General features: G+C 39.7%; 1 protein-coding gene across 8 annotated transcripts in view; it reads right to left on the bottom strand.

Moving 5' to 3' along the window:
- The window catches only part of RBMS1 (RNA binding motif single stranded interacting protein 1), a 218,371-nt gene that overhangs the window by 33,808 nt on the left and 164,129 nt on the right, over positions 1-20,434 (bottom strand). For all 8 annotated transcript variants that reach the window (XM_060626847.3, XM_060626846.3, XM_060626849.3 and 5 more), the window contains 2 exons: positions 10,506-10,564; positions 5,278-5,369 (listed from right to left, as the gene is read on the bottom strand). In XM_060626847.3, the coding sequence (XP_060482830.1) occupies positions 5,278-5,369; positions 10,506-10,564 (151 nt within the window). The remainder of the gene's footprint in view (positions 1-5,277; positions 5,370-10,505; positions 10,565-20,434) is intronic.

The raw sequence follows: 20,434 nt of genomic DNA, 5'->3' as shown, positions 1-20,434 counted from the left end.
TGTTCATAGTGAATGGAATATATAATACTTGTAGTGAGTGGGGAGTGGTTCTTGAATGAGGGTAATTTAGTTTCTTTAAAATCAGTGACAACCATAACTCTGTTTTATTGCGTACAATGTTATGTCCCAAAAAACAATTATTCTGTAAATTATGGGTGGCCAAACATAAAGTGGGGCCAACAGGCCTCTTTATATCCATCCTTAGGCATGGAAAAGGTTCAATGGCTTCTCTAACAAGTAGAAAACTAGCTCCCACATTGGCCATGAGAGGGATAAATGGCCACTAATGTTCACTTGAGTAGAAAAGCAGGGCTCAGAGGTCCCGTGTGGTGTAAAGCACTCAGTCATCATCTGAAAGAAATTAACAAACACCTCCCTGTGCATGTGGAATGGTTCCTAACATGCAAGAAAGGGACTTGGCAGGAAGACCAGACATCTGTTTTCCCTTGTACTGAATAGGTTCACCAACCAGCCGAGAGCTGCTTACAGGCATGTGAATGCAAACTGCCTGAAGCATGGTGGACTCTGTGTGGAAGGGGGATTAAATTCCTGCTCCTTTGCCTATTTACTGGGGAAAAAAAATGTGCTCGCTCACCACCAGGCAAAGAACATATGATGGCCTGCTGACTCCCAGCAGGCCTTAAGAGGTAGTGCTGAAAGGCCTGGAGAAGTCATTCTATTAACAGATATTACCAATGTTGATTTGGTTGTTAAGTCTTTTTAGCTTGGTATCTGAAATGTTCTCTTCTCTTTACTGATTCTGAGTCTTCTATTCTAAAAACAAACACATCTGAAACAAAGCCAAGATTAACAGAAATGGGAATGGCCTTGAGCCTTTGGCAAAAGCTTTTGATAAGTTTCATCAGGGTACTCTATAGACAGAGCTCAATAAATCTAATTTTTAAATGTCCCATTCTTGTCACTATCTGCTCAAGCTAGGAAGAAAGTTTTTCTCTCACTTAGTTGGCTTCTCTGGTCATCAACAAAATAAACATTTAGTATCTACCCTATGCCAGGTACCAAGAAAGGTACTGAAAGTTAAAACATGAATAAGAAACCATTTCTGCTGCTGAATGCTCTCCACTCTCAATTCTGCACTTCAGTTCTGAGTATCTGGGGAGTCCTTTTTTCAACCCAGGTACCCAATGTGTCAAACAATGTTATATGCTTCCTCACCCTGAACCCCACACCCCACCCCCTGACTTCCCTGGAATGCACTTTAATTTTTTCTAATTACATAAGAAATCAAGACTTTAATATGTAACAACTTGAATTTTCAAAACCTTATGTAGTATCCTGATTAATTCACTAGCAAAAAGTGGATGGCAATGGGTCCCTTATGACTCAACATAGGAGCCAGACCTTAACTTCTTTTAAAAAACTGTCTCCACAAAAGGTGCATGCCAGGTGCTCCTTTATCCAGACAGCATAAAGGGATGAAGTCAATTCCAGATCTTCAAATCCATGGTGCCACGCTACAGAACAATGGACCCTCTAGCATTTAAAATATCTTTTGTAACTTTAATGATATGATAAAAAATAAATCAGGTCCAGGAAACTCAATCTTTCCACAGAGACCTAAAGAAATTCAGAAATTCATGAAGTGCAGGATGTTGGCACACTGCCAGCATCTCTGAACCTACGTACTGTTCCTTCCCGACAGATGATGTAGAGCGGGATCACTCTTCCCAGCCAATTTACACTACCCAAGTCTCCTAAGGAGGCCTTTGAACAGTGCTCATTATCAATCCACAGGAAAGTGGCGTTCAGGTGCACTGTTGACATGTGCCAATCTAGACCCAGTCCAGTTTTGACTAAATGCAGCGTAAAGAGTCCTTCAAAACAGTGGTTATTTCATAGACCACGCTGCTTAATATCACTGGCACTGAAAAGATGCCTAGGTAAGTGCTCTTAGGGTTGCTTTAAAGAAGGCCTTTGCATTTGTAACAGGTTGTTCAATAGCCCTCTTTCTAACTTGGTTTCAGCAGAAGCCACAAAACAACGGTTGGCACTCTGACATTTTGGAGTGAGAAACCAGACCACCTAAAGAGAGCTGCTGAGAACTGGTTTGGGGTGCTTAGCTGACCACCCACCTCCGTCTGGCTACGAGAGATTGGAGAGGCTGAGGATGAACATGTATGTGGAGAGAAATGCTGATGTGTTCTGAGTCTCACCATGTGGGCTGCTTCCCTATCACTGCGAGTCAAGCAAGAGGGGCTTGAACAGACCACTCAGGAGGCTTGATCTGTGTGCCGTGGAGCTTGGTGGATACAATGGATCAATGTCCGACTTAAACCTGAGGAATCTAAAAGGCAAAAGGCTGGCTGAAAGGGCATATAAGCGTGGTTAGTAAGCTACCTACTCTCCCACAGACAGTTGCCAAACGCAGATCAGATGAGGGCCACGCAGGGTAGAACTGGCCCAGCATTGTGTTAAATCCTTCCAAGAAGGCAGCCTTGAAGGGCAAGGAGGTCTTAGCAGAAAGGGGCTGAAGTTAGACTCTTAGATTATCAGGAGCTGAGGCATATATTTACCAGTTTCAAGGAACCATGGGAGAAAGATCAATTAGGGGTGGTGGTGGTGGTGTAAGAGATCTCTGAAAACCTCCCAAAGCATTCCATGAAGGAAAACATTAGCTCTCTGTCTGGCCAGAGAAATTAATACCAGATTAGACCACTGTCAGGTCAAGAAACTTTCCCATCCTGTACCACTGTTCCAAGGTGGTGGGGCGGGGGCATAGGGGGCAAGAAATCACAGTTAGTTAGCTGATGGAAGCACAGGAAAAACAAGCTTGGGAAACAGGAGAGAAACTAATCATGCTCCTATCCTGCTGTAGGCTTACAAATTAGGGCAGACCTGAGCTGGAAAAAGGGAGAAGCTTCAATGGGATACTCAAAGTTTCATGAAAAAAAAAAAAAAAAAAAAAAAAAAAAAAAAAAAGTCCAAACAAGCCAACAAAACCCACCAGGACCGGACATTTAAATTACAGGCATCACACATACAACATCAGTAATGTGTTCTTAAAAATCAGATGTTCAGCATCAAAATGTTAATTAGGATCCCATTCCACATTATTTCAAATAATAAAAAATCATAATGTATTACACATTAATCACCATCCTCAATTTCCTAAAATGTCATTATTTTCCTATTTTTCTACAATTTCCTAAAATGTGAATTAAATACAAATGTGGGTATGTATATACCCACGTAACAGATGGTTGTATTGGGATATAAACCTTTAAAACATTGCTTCCTGATCACCAAGTAATCAATACAGCTGTTAGCAGACAATTGCAGTTTAAGCTGTGATTTCTTTTAGCACCAGTGACAGCCGAGACACCTATCTCTTTTGCTCACTCTCAGCAGTTTTCAAAACCTCTCCATGTGATTCTGACATTTTACAAACTGTACTTAGAACGTAACTTGAGACTCCCTATACAACATCTTGTTTAAAATATCGTATTATTTGGTGTAAGTACATTTAGAAATGGCTGAAAATGTGTCGAAAGGTAATTCTATTCCGTGATGTTTGAATATAAAAAATCAAGAGGCATTCTACCGAAAAAAAATTGATCAGAAAGACCTGGAATGAAAGAAGCAATGGAAGGGACATTTTAAGATAATGAGAGTGGCGGGAAAAGTCATGGGACCTGCCCTGGATATTATCCATGAGAGGATGAAGCAGGAACTTTATAGAACAGAGGAAATGGACAGAGTAGAGGGAAAAATAGAGTTGTTTTTTTGACTGTGTCTTGAAAGTCCTGCTTATAAAATGTACGGTTATCCATTGTTTACAGAGGCAGATTAAACATTTTGTAAATCATTATACAACACAGGTACTGCACAATCATAATGAAATATATTTAAAATCCTCATAATCATGATCTTTCAATAATGCCACAGGGAATTAATTACTCTATAGTATAGACAATCTGAAAATCATGATACTTTATAGATTTGTTTTTTTTTTTTTTTTTAATGTTTTTTTTGTTTTTGAGAGGGGGAAAGCACAAGCTGGGGAGGGGTAGAGAGAGGGAGACACAGAATCTGAATCAGGCTCCAGGCTCTGAGATGTCAGCACAGAGCCCGAAGCAGGGCTTGAACTCACGGATCACGAGTTCCTGACCTGAGCCCAAGTCGGATACTTAATCAATCCAGCTACCCAGGTGTCCCTCAGTTTATTTTAACTTCTTACTCTGGAGTTTGAGAAAATCTGAAATATGTCCAACTTATGTCCAAATATTGGGGCGCTTGGGTGGCTCAGTCAGTTAAGTGTCTGACTCTTGATTTTGCGGTTCGTGAGTTTGAGCCCTGTGTCAGGCTCTGTGCTGACAGTGTGGAGCTTGCTTGGGATTCTCTCCCTCTCTCTCTCAAAATAAAGATAAACAAACATAAAAAAATATATCCAACTCCATTCAAAGCTTTAAAAATATTAAAAGTCAAGGGCTACTTTAGAAAGGTGATTCCTTTCAGTAATTCCTGACATCTTTCATGATGTTGAATCTTTGAGTCAAGGTAAATGTCTATCTTGGTAGGGGCACCTGTGTCCTTCAGGAGCCTCAAGGTCTTAGCAGGTAACTTATCTCTTTCCTAGAACCCTTTAACTTCTATAAATCTTTCCTTCTGGAAATGGGAATGTCCCTGAGGGAATGATCACATGCTACTAGCCAGAAGTAGCAGAGGACAGCACAAAATTACTTTCCTTTGTACTTCAAGAAGCCAGAGAATATAAAATTATCGATCTTTTGAAAAGGATATACAAAATATCAAATTGGTGAGTTTCAGGCTTGAAAATATTTCCCACAGCAATTCAAGGACCACAAATGGAAAAAAAAATGCATATAATTATATGAATTTCTGAATAAGTGCCCCCTACAGGTACTCAGTATGACATAACCTGAGTTTACATTTGGGCAATAAAAAGACTGGGGCATAAACCTCACTTTAACAATATTCTTCATCTAGAATGCTGAAAGTTCATCAGAAACAACCCTTGAGTAAAGCCACTGTAGAACCACTAAAGAGGAGATTTCTAACCTATAAATAACCAGTGTCTAAAAATGTCGGACATGTGTACAGATTCGAAATAGCATTTGTGGCTTCCACCTCACTTAAAGTACTACTGAGGATGTGGGGGCACAGGACAGGTGTTCAGAAGTGACCCACGCTGTCTGGGATGGAGAGAGGATGTTCACAGTGACAGGCAAAGCACCAATGCCAGGCTTCGGAACCAAAGCCAGGGACCAGAGCAGCGACGACTGGCTCTCGACTCACCTTTGCCATTTGAGCTTGAACCCCACTAGCCTTCAGGGCAGACACAGCTTTTTGAGCTGCTGCAGGACTGTCGAAGTCGACAAAACCATAACCTGAAATGCAAAACACACTTCGTTATTAAGCCATTATTTTGTGATAATGTAAAGAGCAAAAAAAAAAAAATGACTCTAGTTGGTTTCCGATGTGGGCAGCAGAAACGAAACCCTGACGTCCTGACAGATGTCTGGCACTGACAGCTGCAAATGCAGCGTCCTTCTCAGGCTGTCTTTCCCTGTCGTCTCTCATGAGCTAGACCAATGTCCCTTCAAAGTAAAAAACAAAACAAAACAGTTTTCCCTTTTCTCAGGTGTCCTATACTTACTGGAAAAAAAAAAAAAAGACATCTAAGTTAACCAACCAAAGTTAAGAAAAGAAAGGGGAGGGAATCAACTTCAGAGAAATAGCGTTTCTAACGATTGATTTGGCGAGAAGGATAGAACAATACTTTGGAACTTAAGACATGACAGGAACAAAAATGTTTATTCCATAGACTAAACTATATTTTTCAAAGAAATTAAGAATACCCATTAAATACCCCAAATATAAAATAATCTAAATTTTAGTACTTGATTAAAAATATGATTACTTGTTTACTTGATTTACACCTCGTGATCCCCCTTCACTTAAAGAAGGGGGTAAAAAAATGCCTCCAGATATCCAAAAGAGCTGTTTCAGCAGTTCATGCTCTAAAACCTAAAACTAAACCTCCCCAAAGAGGCTCTGATTTAAAGCTTATTTACCCATAGCTTTAGAAACATTTTTAACAAGCTGGTCAGCTACTCCTTGGCCACAATGTATCAAAAGCAGAAAAAGGGAAGGGGGTGTCAGGCTAAGGGTAGGGCTGCTACAAAAGAAGCATATGGATGGTACTTACCAGTGAAAACTGGCAACAAGCGATAAAAGAGGAAAACTACACAAACAGGACTTACTCAGTGTAGAGCAATAGCTCCATGCATTTCGCACAATCCAGTGAATATCACTGTACTAAAATAGGCAATCTTTGATTTTTCCCTGTGATCATTCTTTTTTTTTTTTTTTTTTTTTTTTTTTTTTTTTTTTTTTTTAAATTTTTTTTTTCAACGTTTTTTATTTTATTTTTGGGACAGAGAGACAGAGCATGAACGGGGGAGGGGCAGAGAGAGAGGGAGACACAGAATCGGAAACAGGCTCCAGGCTCCGAGCCATCAGCCCAGAGCCTGACGCGGGGCTCGAACTCACGGACCGCGAGATCGTGACCTGGCTGAAGTCGGACGCTTAACCGACTGCGCCACCCAGGCGCCCCTCCCTGTGATCATTCTTAAGTTATTGGCAAAAAGCTAAATTGTATTTAACACACTGCTTAAAAGATCAGGGAAACCAGGCAAAAATACCAACAGAGATTTTATTGGAACTCAAACCTATTACAAAATAAATTTTAAATGAGTAAGAGTATTTTGAAAAACAAAAACACTGTTAGGACGCTGCACAGAGGAAGGGCCAGTCCTATCATTGACGTGTAGATACTGTAAAGATAGTTTAGACCGTGAAGTCCTAGTGCCAAAACAGACCAACATACAGATCAACAAGGCCAAATGCAAAGCTTGGAAAAGGTTCAAAGGTCAGTGTGCACTCTTAGTACCAAAAATACTTTCTGGTAACAAAACAAGTTGTAATGAAACAGAGTAAGCCATCAATTATAGAAATAGATGTTTCAGTAGAGATTAGATTAGTTAAAGCTGAAATAAGAAGCAGCTTCCTTCTATTACTTGGAATTGGACTGGAATAAAGCCTAGTTTGATTTAGACAGTGGAGAAATAGCCAGGTTGGAAAGAAAAAGAAGAGTCAGCTCAGGTAAAAGCAGAGAATGCTACTCAACTACCACATCAGAAATTAGGTTAAACATTCCGAGTGTTATGTAGAAACCTGTAGTTAACGCTAATACGCATCCCTCCGTGGGCACACACAGGCACACACTCTCTCACTCTTGTACGTATTTTATTACCAAACACAACTTGAGCAGGCCATAAATGAATACCCAACTACAATGAAATGATGTAACTCCTACTCATGGATATTTAAGCGTGTCCTCCACACAATTCTGCTGTTGCCAATAAATCACAAGAGACAGAGGATCTCAATTTTGATGTAACTGTAGTTGAATTTATTACCAGTCAAGTACTATTAGTATTATTTTATCTGTTATTTTCTTATTAGGAAAAAAAATCCATAATGGTTGCATGCTAGTTGTTTACATCCTTTTCTAACCACAGAGCTGTTTCATAAATATTTGCTTTAAAACAAACGTAACGGACAGGCATGCAACCACGTGCCCTTTTCCATTTTCTCTATTGTATCACTTTCTAGTAAAATATGAGAGTATGCAAATTTGAACTACAGGTTCTATGGGTTTCATTATAAATATATGTATAAAGATGTTTCTGAAGGTGGGATTCACTAAGTAACACAACACCCTCACACTGGGTCCCCAGGAGGGTTCTCAGCTCTCAGGACCAGGCATGTCCTGCTTCCTGGATTTTCCTTCACACTGTAGTGACTGATCCATGAGAATAGCTATGTTTTCTGTTTTTGCTTTGGCTATTAGGAAACATAGGCAGGCCATTTCTGTAGGAACCTGAGGTTTCCTGCTCTTACCCTTAGTTTCTCACTGGTCACCCATTTTTATTTTGCGTGCATGTGTTCTAGTCCTGTATGTAATTCTGTAAGCATTAATAATTAATCAGTGTCATCATCAATACTTTGTAAGTTGTTTCTTTTTCTTTTTTCTTTTGGTCCTGAATTGCCATATATACCAGTGCTGGCAAGTTTTTAAATACCTTTAGTTGGCTAAAAACGGACAAAAACTGAAATGCAGGAGAGCAACTGATTCGTGAATTTTCGCATTTAATAACTAAGGTACATGTTATTCAGAGCAATGTTTCTCTCTTCAGTGTAATTTTCTTTCTTGGATAGTGTCTATAAAATCTGCTTTGTGACCAAAAAAAATGTTCTGTGACCTCTAAGGTCTCTTAATTTCTAGGTGTAAAATTCTCTGATATAGTCAACCTCAAAAAATTAGTATATAACACAGGAACTTTCCATTTATGTGAATATAATCTCTTATGCATTACCTATTTATCCATCTATCCATCCATTCACCTACCTACCTTCTCAAGTTATCAGTGGCTAACATGTTATTTGTCTTTATCATGAGGTATGTTGTGTTATTTCTTCTCATCTGTCCTAAAATTACTTTTTTTTTCAGGAGCTCTCTCATTCTCACTTCCAGGATTTTATAAACCCATTTTGCTTCCTTGGTCCCCTCACTCCCTATCCACCCCTCACATATGCTGACATCTATCTATTCCTGAGAGTCTGTGTGAAACAAAGAGCCCTAAAAGATTCCTGTCATTGCCCTCGCACAAAGCAGTATCTCCTTTGATTCACTTCAAGAGAAGGTCTTTAAGAGATGTGGCGTATAGAAAATCAGTTCCGAATTATTCCTTCTCTTATTCTAAAAGCACCACAACTCTCTCCACTTACCTTTGAACACTTTCCAACTGTTAAGGCTTTGTATTATGAAAATAGTTTACATTTAGCAGGAGTATTTTTTATTTATACCTTTTCTATACCATGTTGAGCATTTTATGGATTTTGGGTTCTAGGGAATAAGTTCTCATTGGAGAAGAGTGCATAATACGTAGGAATTTTCAGTGCAGGGGCGTAGTGAGGAATTCACCCTTACTTAACTGGGGCAGCTTTGCTAATTTTAAACACACTGATCTGCCATGGAAGATTCTTTTTGGGGGGGTGGGGATGGGAGGAAAGATAGGGTAAAGCCATAAAAGCACTGGTCTACTGCGATTTCTCTCTCAGTTTGAAACAAATGTTTGAGATTAGCTTCCTGTTTTATGCCTGCAAAAACCCATTTTGCTTTATACAACTAAAAGATTTTTTTTTCTGTGTCCTGCGTTCCCAAATCATTTATAAATATGTGAAGTGACGCTAACCTTGGCAACTAAATGTAAACAGTTCAGTCTACAATTTGACTCCCTCTAGTTTAATTCATTTAAAATATTTATTGAGTACCTCTCTACATAAAGCAATGCTTTATTCCCTGTCCCCAGGCAAAACTGTCTTAATGTGCTATGTTGCTTCAACAGGACCTTAGATATTGGCCACAATGGCTTCTTTAAATTTAGGAGCTTTGAAGAAGAGTCAAATACAATGAACCACTTCACGTCTAGATTAAAGGAAATGGCTGGCTTCTAAGGCGAGGCCTTACCATAGGGTTCATTTACATTCTTTGCCTTTCTCAGACGGTGCTAAACCACAGCCATCACCACTACTTGAAAAACTAGGGTCTAATTAATGAGGAGATTTGCCTTCTCTGCCTATTCCTGTCAACCTTATTTCAATTCATGGGGTCAGTAGTTCGACTCAAAGTCAGCTGACTCCATTCTTCCCCTTTCCTAGAAATCACATGCCCATTGTTAAGATGCTGGATCATTAAAAGTCAGAACCGGGGAGCATCAGCACTGCCTACTGTAGACGCCTCCTCTTCCAGCTCATGGAGCTGGATGAGCTCATCCTAATTACATGGAAAACTGAAGGTCAGTGCATCAAATTAATGCAGCAGCATATTTCAAAGGGGGATATGACCTCCCCTCCCTATTACAATTTGGTCAGTGAAAATGGTTCTCTCCTCCCCGCTGCCAATATTGTCAACAGGCATTCAGCACAGAACAATTGGGAGTATTGAAACATGTAATTAAGTACTGCTTAAAACTACTCTATTCTAATTAATAGAGCCAATTTGCACAATATGTAATCTTTTCAGTTCTTTAGTGCAGTCCAATGGTCTTCAGTAAGCAGCTCTAATCTCCTTGGGCTAAGGAAAGAAAAGCTATTTTCTAACTTTACTTCCCTTTTAAAAGTAGCGGCTAAATGCCAACCACTATCCTGCACATTAGCTCCACTGGTGTCCGATCTGCGATTCTGGCAAAGTGCTAACTGCTTAGGGTTTCCAGCCAAAACTCGACCAGGGACAAATGTAAAGGCATATGCTGACATTGTGCAAGACGGGAACTGGGTGACACATAAGACTTGCTTTTTAATAGAATGGAGGTAGTTTTGAAACCAAAGATCAGGTTTAAAATTCCATCATTTTCCTAAAGCTAGGATTTAGTAGATTATCATCCAAGGGAAGATACCTTTGCATTTGTTCGTTGTCTTATCCAAAATTGCCTTCGTGGAGACTATTTTCCCATATCTAAAAGATAAACAGGAAAAAAAAAAAAGGAGAAGTTAAAATCAAGGAACACTTGTTAACATCTAAGTCCAGAGAACACACATACTTTTCAAACATCTGCAAACTTTAAGATACAAAATGTTCTATACTTAGAGGACAGAAAATGAGACTTCTAAACTCTAAACTAAAAAGGGGAATGGCTAGGTCTGCTATTTGAATCTTTGGATTACAGTTGGATGTTGAACTTTGAGGAATCAGAGGTACTTACCTGACAACCTTGGGACCAAAAAAAAAAAAAAAAAAGAAAAGAAAAAGGAACATGAGCTCTGTAAAAAGTTTCTTCTAGTAACACTATGTGAAAACAAAGCCAAATGTAAGGCTACAAAATTACTGAAGTACTATGATCCACAAAGACTTTATAAACTGACATGAGGGGAAAGCTGCCTGCATTATATCTATTCATTTTGGTTTTGCAGACAGCACTGCATGGCTCCACATCGTCACGTGCACGCACGTCCTTGTTTAACATGCCTGATGGTGTATTTAGTGCAGGTCTTTTTTTACCTAAGACTTTGATAGCTATTTATATCTATATAAACAAATATATAAAAATATATAACTAACACATTCATTAATATCTCTTTTAACTGAGCAGTAACAGCTATATAGTATACACGCTAATGTGTGTGTACATGCATGTGTGTATAAGAAATGAACACTAATGAAGGTTTGTATAAATGTGTTCAAATTCCTTAATGTACAGTAGACACTGGGGGAAGAAGGGAAAAAGTCCAGAATGCACTGCTACTGAAGATGAAATGGCAGCATGGCTTAAATATATGTACTGATCCTATATCCTTTATAGTGACTAGACCATAATGTAAGGTGCTGCCATCTATGTCTGTCTTCAAAACCCTAAGGGGAAAAAAAAAAAAAAAAACGCTTTGAAAAATAATTCTTAACAATGATTGGGACTCAGATATGCACATAACTTACTTCATGATCTGAAACCTGTGTCCTCATTTATACATGGTCAATTTTCAGATTTTACTTTCCTATGTTTTACTTTTAAAATTTCACGTTTTCTCATCATCTTGAGGACTAAAAAGTCTTAAAAGCTTAGGAAATGAAGCATCTGTGCAGCACTTTAAACCATTCTGAATACTGTAGGTTTCTAGTTCATGCACTGAACAAGCTGAAATGTTTTTATCAAGAAGAAACAAATGGCTTGAGCCACCTCTTTCCCTCAGTTAATTTTCACTCTGTGTAATCATGTAATCAAATGATTACTAACTAGGCATGAAAGTAAAGATAATTTAAGGTTCAAATGACAATTACATCCAAGAGGCATAATGCTGCACAAACACCTTCAATTCCCTGTAGAGACTCTGAGTATTTATAACAACATTAACACAGGTCACTATGCTTACCAGGAAAAAAAAAAAAAAAGTAATAATTAAAAAGAATCTGTTAATCAGAAAAAATAGGTGATTTTAGCAACCATTTCTCTACGTAGGTTATTTACATGCTTGATATTTACCAGTGCTCTCTCCTTTTGCTCAAGTTTTGGATGAAAAGATTTTTAGACTGCATTCCTGTCTCATACCATTCCAAAAGTACGGAAGAAGAAAGTTAGTACAGCTCCAATTTGGGATAAGGGGATTGAGAGTCACAGAGATTAAGAGACTTTGCTTGAGGTCACAGAGTTCAGGGTCTTTTGTAAACCACACAGAAGAAAGGAAATTTAGGGAAGGTCAGGGGCTGGCCTTCTACCCTTCTGGTCCTGCCCTCCACACTAATGATGGGAAGGAAAGTGAGGAGTGGGAAGTAGGAAAAAAGAAAAGGCTCCCCGTAGCCCTGGAACTCAATCCATGCCACACTCTCTTCGGGTTTCTGTTCTCTCTGGTCTCTTTGCTACTTTGAGGTCACTCCTCACTTCCACATCTATGAAACCCACACCTCTTCTGCTCTGAATTGACTCCCCCACAGATCTTGTTCTACTTCTCTGGGCACTCTTTCCATTCTTCTTTGCCCATTCAGCCTCTTCTCCCTCCTTAACCAAGTACTCTCATCTCAACCCTTCCTTTGCCTAGGAAATCCATCCAGTGCTATGGGGTTGTTTAACGCATCTTCTCTGATGGTGCCTGTCTCCTTTTGGAGTTGTTTGTTGTTGTTGGGGGGTCCCCCCCCCCCACTTTAGTTTTTGTCTCCTCCGCTTTCAACTTAAATATCTTAGTATGTTATTAATTAAGATACTTTAATATCTCATTCAATGTCACCTAATGCCCGATATTTTCTAAATCCCATCCCCAAAGAACCACAAACACATCTTCCCTGTCTTTTTCATTCAATAGCACTATCTCACTCCCAATCTCCCCTCAAGCTCGAGATCTTACAGACACCATCAACTCAGGCATTCCTGAGTCCAGGCAGTCAGTAACTCTTCTGAGTTGTCTCTGATGTGTTTCTAATATTCATCCTTTCCCTTCACTGTGTCTAGACCCAAGCAAAAAACACATAATAGCTCTTGCCTTGCCTCCAGCATCTGGTGCTTCCAACCCTGTCTGCTTTTATTTACCTTAAACATCACTTTAAACATGTCTCTCCCATCCCACCATTATCCCATTCTACCCATGCTTCAACTTGAAGAACCTGTTCAAACATTTTCTCTTCCATGAACCCATCCCTAATCTCCTCATCCAAATCCGTTGTGATTTTGTAAGAAACCAGAAAAGGGATTACATGTACTCAATTCCTACTTATGTTCTAGGCACTGTGCCAGGGACTTTGTATGCATGATCTTATTTAATTAACTTTGCAACAATCTTAGGAGGTAGGTGCTATTATTCCCATTTTTGCAAATGGGAAAACGAAAGCTCCTATAAATTTTAAGCCTAAGATCTCACCTAAAACCCCAAAGCTTAAATGAATTGTGTTTCATTTTTCACTGCAACTTACTCATGAAATAATTTTGAGAAACAAGTTTCCTTTATACACTGAGGGTATGAAAGGAGAGGAACCAAGCAGAAGCCCTCTTTGTATTTTATTTTACCTGCAAAGACCTCTTCTTATCAAGTGGGAGTAGACTTACTTTTCAAGCCAAAGCAGAGCTTCTGTTTGTGTTAAACACAAGAAATAAACATGTGGTTCATGGCTGAAAGAGGGATGGGGGGGGGGGGGGGAGGCGGTGTGGGAGAAGAGATATTTCTAAAATGTATCAGTTTTGCTTTCTACTGCGGTTTTTACCATGATTTGTGGGTTAAGCCTGAAAGACTGTGACTCTCAGGCAGAAAACAGTTTCCACTCAGTCTGTGCTGCTAGTATTCCATGTCGTCTCCCCGCACTGCAGTGGATCAGTGGACTGCCCGTATGGAGTTACCTGAGGGGTGCAGCAGGGTTTACGTCTCATAAGCTGTCTTCTTTTGGGGGCTATCCACTCTTCCTACACTTCCCACAGTGTCAGAGGTACCTCATTTCTATCCTACACTTCCCACAGTGTCAGAGGTACCTCATTTCTATCCTACACTTCCCACAGTGTCAGAGGTACCTCATTAAAATCACCAGGCTGGAAGATGTCACACTTGCCATCACTCAGGCCCTGGCTAAGGTAGCTTCTCAGTGGATGATGAAGTCAGCATGTTGTGGGGAGGGAGTACGGGACAAGTAGTTCTGATGACAGGTGAAAGGATCTAGAACATGGGGATGAACCGTCTATCAAATGGCACCTCAAGAAACAGGGAAAAGTACAGCAGGGCTTCAGAGCAGTCACCATTTCCCACTACTGGTTCTATCTGCAGTAAGATTTACTAACGTGGGGCCAGGGATGGGGGTGCTATAGATGATTAACATTTCGTCTCATTCTATTGTTGATCATCAGGGCCTAGGTGTAAAAATTCATAAAGCAACTATTCACCTACCCTTGTTCCAACATGCATTTTGTTTTAAAAAAAATCATGAATTGGGGCGCCTGGGTGGCTCAGTTGTTTGTGTGCAACTGGTGATTTTGGCTCGGGTCATGATCTCACGGTTTGTGAGTTTGAGCCCCACTTTAGCCTCTGCGCTGACGGCACGGAGCCTGCTTGGGATTCTTTCTTTCCCTCTTTCTGCCCCCTCCCCCCGCAAGCCTGCATGCACTTGCTCCCTCTCAGTAAATAAACTTAAAAAAAAAAAAACAAAAAAAAACCTCATTAATTAACAGGGACATGTTGGGAAAAACAGGCCTCTTGACTGGCAGAATTCATATTCTAACAACACCAAGGAGAAGAGAGCAAAGCATAGACTTTTATGGGGAAAATGTGAATATGAAGATTCTTTGGGTTTTCACCCGATTCAAAGTAACAAGGCTCAGACCACAGCTCTGGTACCCAAAATATAATATTCTTTGCTAAGAGTAGATAATCCACTCCAGAGGAAGCAAAAGGATAAAGAGTAATTAGGAGATGTGACTACAGAATCATTAGAATTTCAAAGGGAGAGGATAATAAGTAAAGACTCACATTTAAACCTATTGGCCCAAGTGAACTTGGCTGATAAAACCTGCTGATAATCTACCAACATTTCTTGTGCTTCTATCACAGCTTTAGACATTTCTCCCCCATTTCCTTTTAAATTTCTTTCATCTCAGTAAGTTTCAGTCTGTACTTAGTACATAAAACTTCATTTTCTCCTCGGCTCCCATCAGTCACTCCTAAGCTCTAACTTTTTATTAATTTACCTTAATTACAAAAGAAATGCATACTTGTAATTAGAAGACACAGAAAAGTAGGTTGAAATGTTTGTATCACCGGAAGTCCTGGGTAGGAATGTTAAAGCACATTAGTGCCTATCTTTAGACTTTGTCCAACGTGCGTGCACATATGGAACACACACGTGTGCAACCTGTGTACACACACACACACACACACACGTGTGCGCACAAACTCCTGTACTAGGGAACTCATGGCTTTTATCACATTCCAAGTTACAAGCCCAGGCTCTGGAAAGTGGAGTCCAACCCACCCACCACCAACAGATGGCGACAGTGGTTGATAAGTTATTTTAACATTGGTCATTCCAGTTGTAAATTTATTTAAGATACCACAGGGTTATGTGCAGTGTCTGTGTTTTGAAATATTTTAGGATCATTATTAAACCTGAAAAGGCAATGAGTATGTGGAAAACAGTAAGAAAAAGTATACACATAATGTGAACAAAAAATATATTTTAAGTTTGACGAAGGTGGGATATTGCTCATGTATAGAAGATGATTGGTTTTTGTTTATTTTTTAAATTTTTAAAAGTTTTAAGATAGAGACAGAAAGAGAGAGCATGAGAGTGAGCAGGGAGAGGGGCAAAGGGAGAGAGAGGATACCAAGCAGGCTCTGCACTACCAGTGCAGAGCCTGACATGGGGCTCGATCTCTTGACCTCAGGATCATAACTTGAGCTGAAATCAAGAGTCGGATGCTGACCCAACTGAGCCACCCAGGCTCCCCATGGTTTTTGTTTGTTTTAATAGCTGAACTGCCAGTGAAGGACAGATTGAGTATGCATCCTGTGAGATTCTGTGCCTGTGCAAAGGACAATAATCAGCAAGAAGGAGGGACAGGGAACTGAAATGACGTATGAGTATACGGCTATCAGTTCAACATCAATACTGGACAATATGATCTAATGAGTTAATTCAGGAGACTAAAAAAAGCAACAGCTTACATTTATCCAGCTTTTATTTTATGCCGGGCACTACTCTAAGTGTTTTAAGTCATTTTAATCTTAACAACCACCTTTGGAGTAGGTGAGGGCTTTTTCCCACTTTGTAGATGTGAAACTAGAGAGCAGAGCACGGGGCCTAGTAAAGGCAGCACAGCCAAGAAGTGGCAAAGACGGAAGACAGGAAGTTTGCTCCGGACAGCCATGCTGACAGATGCAGAAACTGGTTACCAACCACGGGCTGTTCCATAGGTTCAAAGCAATTCCCGTCTTGAGTCTGCATGGCTCTAAATGAGTGAGAGGATGAGGGCAGACTCTAACTGCAAAGGTTTCCAGGACAGATGCTGATAACATTCAGAAGGGAGTTACTGCACTTTCTGAGATAAAATAACACTGTTCTGCTTGGAATAAAATGCCCAATAGAGCATATGTATTAGTGGAAAGGAGGGATGACTGGCTTTAAAGCTTAAAAGGAATAATTCATGTATTTACTGGGTAATAATGGATTTGGGACTATAAGCCATAACTCTTGTCATTTTGGACTTTTGGGGGAGAAGAAAAACAATGCACATGCAAACACACCCACACAGAGATCATACTGCATATGCTGTTTTCTACCTTGCTCTTTTCGCTGCTTTACTTTTTCAGTGGCCTCCCAGGAAAAGAGAATTTCCTAAAATTTGTTTTAGCTCTTCTAACAATGGGTTGAAAAGAGGAAGGAAAAAAAGTATTAGATAACACTCATTTTGCTAATAGAAAAGTTTGTTGGAGAATGAAATAGACAAGTAGGAGTTTTTCAGTGAGGATTCAGAATAACATGGATAACAAAGCCATGGATATATGTTTTATATATATATATATATATATATATATATATATATATATACACACACATATATGTATGTAACATGGATAACATATATATATATTTCCATGGATATGTTATCCATGTTATTCTGAATCCTCACTACCTTGAATAACTCAACTTCTTTATTTTTTCTTTTTTTTTTTATGTTTTCTTTATTTACTTGGTAAAGGAAGTGGTAAGCATTTGAAGATGTGACATTTTACATTTTAAAATTAGGCAACCAATATCAAGCAAATTTTATAAGACTTTACCTTTTTAGCACTGAAGATTTTATTTAAGTTTATTTATTTATTTTTGAGAGAGAGTGCAAGTGGTGGGGAGTGGGGGGAGCAAACAGAGAGAGAGGGAGAATCCCGAGCAGGCTCTGCACTGTCAGTGAGGAGCCCAAAGCAAGGCTTGAACTCACAAACTGTGAGATCATGACCTGAACTGAAATCAAGAGTCAGATGCTCAACCGACTGAGCCACCCACATGCCCCAGCACTGCAGATTTTAAATGTTTCTGCAAGACTCTTCTAAGATCTAAAAATACAAAAGGTATAGAAAGTTATTCTACTTTTCATTTCAGTTGTTTTGCCTTAACGGTCCCTGTTACTTGGGTGTAACAAAGGCTGGGTGTGCCTTTGTGGATAAATGATTTCTGGCACATGGGACAGAACAGAAATCTCCCCATCTTATGCAGCTGAAATTGGAGCCAGAGTTTGAAGGAGGTAAAATGCTTGGCAAGGGAAAGCTGCTACAGCCCTAAAGGTCAGGAACAAACCTGGTGCTGAAGGTGAACGGAACACAGGAAAGACAAGAACAGTCAAGAAAGGGATCAGACCAAGAAACCAACCCACACAGCATGTCTTTGGCATGCCCTTCACCATATAAGGCCTATGAAAAATATACACAATGCCATTCTTGTCATCAAAGGGGGGACATTCTGTTGGGGGAATGTTAGGGAATCTTTAATATGAAAAAAGAACTAAGAGAACTTGAGGTGTTGTCTGATGAATGCTAAATCAAGGAGGCATAAAACATAGGATAAAGGTCAAGTTCATGACGAAAGACTTTGGGGAAAGCAGAAATTCAATAAACAGAAGAACCTGTCTAATGCAACCCGTGTTGGAGGAGTAAGGGACGCTAACTGTGCAAAGGTCCTAGAGGGCCTGGAGTTCCAGGAAAAGGAGTCAAGGAACAGGACAAGGCTGGAGGTGTTGCAACTGCACAGTGATTATGACGAAAGCAAGAGTTTAGTAAGATTAATGAAAATCTGATGGCTAGGATCAGCAGACAGATGCCACATTTTATTATTTTTGTTTTTGTTCTTGGTACTCAAGCAATAACACTCACGTTCAAGAAATTAAAATGGAGGGATCAGAGCAGCTAGGAGATGACTGGAAAGGTTCCAAAGGACAGAAAAGTTTTAAGACAGAGGACTTTTGTGAACTAGCCTTAAATGCTTAACTTGACAGCTGAGAAAAATAATCCATGGTGTCTGTGCTATGGAAAGCCGGTGGCTTGTTTCTATGAATGCAGAGAAGAGGGAGAAAAGGAGCCACTGCAGCTCACTTTTCCACACTGTCCTGGAAAGGACAAGGGGTTCCAGACCCTGTCCCAGACCTAGAGCTTGAGGAGACATGATCTGGCAGAAGCTCTGACCGTCCTTGGGCAGTCTCTGCCTCCGCTACACTGGTTCTGTCATGGCACAGGCTCTGGTGGAGAATAAATTACAGAAGCTCTGGAACAAAGCATCACATTTTTCAAGAGAAAATATATACACCTGCGGATCTGATTTTTCATAACACTAACATGTTAAGATAAACATGCCCTTCAGGAATACAAATAAAATTGGCAATTTGTACCCAGTTTTTGAGGTTTATAACCTCTTCTGACTAAATTTAGAGCCATGCCTGCTCATCTGCCTTTTCAACATTCCTGGGTGGCACAGCTAATCTATTATAATTGCTACACAAAAGTAACCAGTTCAGTCTGTTTATTGCATATATGGCTTGAACTAAATAATTCATAGAGAATGGACATTAGAACTACCTAATTAGAAATGGCTAAGATGCATTTTTGCCATATTCTATGAAAAACTTACACTTCTAAATAAAAAGCATACTATAAAGCATTTGATTTATTACACGGATTTGCTATTATAGTTTAATATCAGATTTGTTATGATCTGCAATCAGGGTAAAGTAGCTTTAGACTATTTTATGGTCTTTTAAGAGCACAAAGCATGCAAAGTGTCATTTACATTATCTTATGACAGAATTTTTGCCACAAGTCACTGTACTATAGCACTCAGGGATGCAGTCACAGACCTACATTAGCGCTCCCAATACTAATATGTCAGAGGAAAATAATACTTCCTGAAAACGGAAACCAGGGGCGCCTGGGTGGCTCAGTCGGTTAAGCGGCCGACTTCGGCTCGGGTCATGATCTCACGGTTCGTGAGTTCGAGTCCCACGTCGGGCTCTGTGCTGACAGCTCAGAGCCTGGAGCCTGTTTCAGATTCCGTGTCTCCCTCTCTCTCTCTGACCCTCCCCCATTCATGCTCTGTCTCTCTCTGTCTCAAAAGTAAATAAACGTAAAAAAAAAAAATAAAAAAAAAAACAAAAAAAAACCAGAAACCAGAATTTTACATGTAAAATAGAGATTATCTATCAGTCTCAAACACTGATTAGCGTCTAACTTTTAAAACAAAGACAGCTTGTTTGTAGAAAGTGGTCTTTTATTTCTGAACTGAATTTATGCACTGACAATGACAGAGCATTTTAAAAACTCTCTTCCTCTCCCATCAAAACCCGGAATGTATTTTCTTTGCTTTGACAATGTCACCTTCGTGTTGACTTCACGTTACTGTATCGTAACGAAGACAGTATTATACTAGAAAGTAGACAGATTTGCAGCCAGAGAGGTCTATGCTCAAGGGATCCTTTGGTCAATGACCAGCTCGGGGACTCTGGTGGAGCAGTTGTCTGGCCTCAGTAATCCTACCCATAAAGCAGAATGGTAACATCTAACCTCACAGGACCACTGCTAAGGGGCTGGCACAGTGCTTGACACAGAATACATACTCAATAACTAATAAATGCTGTGCTCTTCTCCCAACACACTCCAAATAATGGCACTTCTAATTCTTACCACTTGATAGCACTAAGCTAGACTACCTCCTTACCTTAATTTCGACATGATCCTGGGTTGCAAATGTTGAGAAAATGTAGACCTACCACTTTTATCGTGACTTTTCAGTACGGTCATTTGCATAATGTAGCCACTCAATATATACTGGCTGAATATGTGAAACATAAACATGTAATATGATTTTTTTTCCCCTGAAAGTGTT

The sequence above is a fragment of the Panthera onca genome, chromosome C1, assembly GCF_046562875.1.
Source record: "Panthera onca isolate mPanOnc1 chromosome C1, mPanOnc1 haplotype 2, whole genome shotgun sequence".
NCBI classification, from domain to species: domain Eukaryota; kingdom Metazoa; phylum Chordata; class Mammalia; order Carnivora; family Felidae; genus Panthera; species Panthera onca.
Note: the sequence above shows the minus strand (reverse complement) of the source record. Positions and strands in the feature narration are given on the sequence as shown.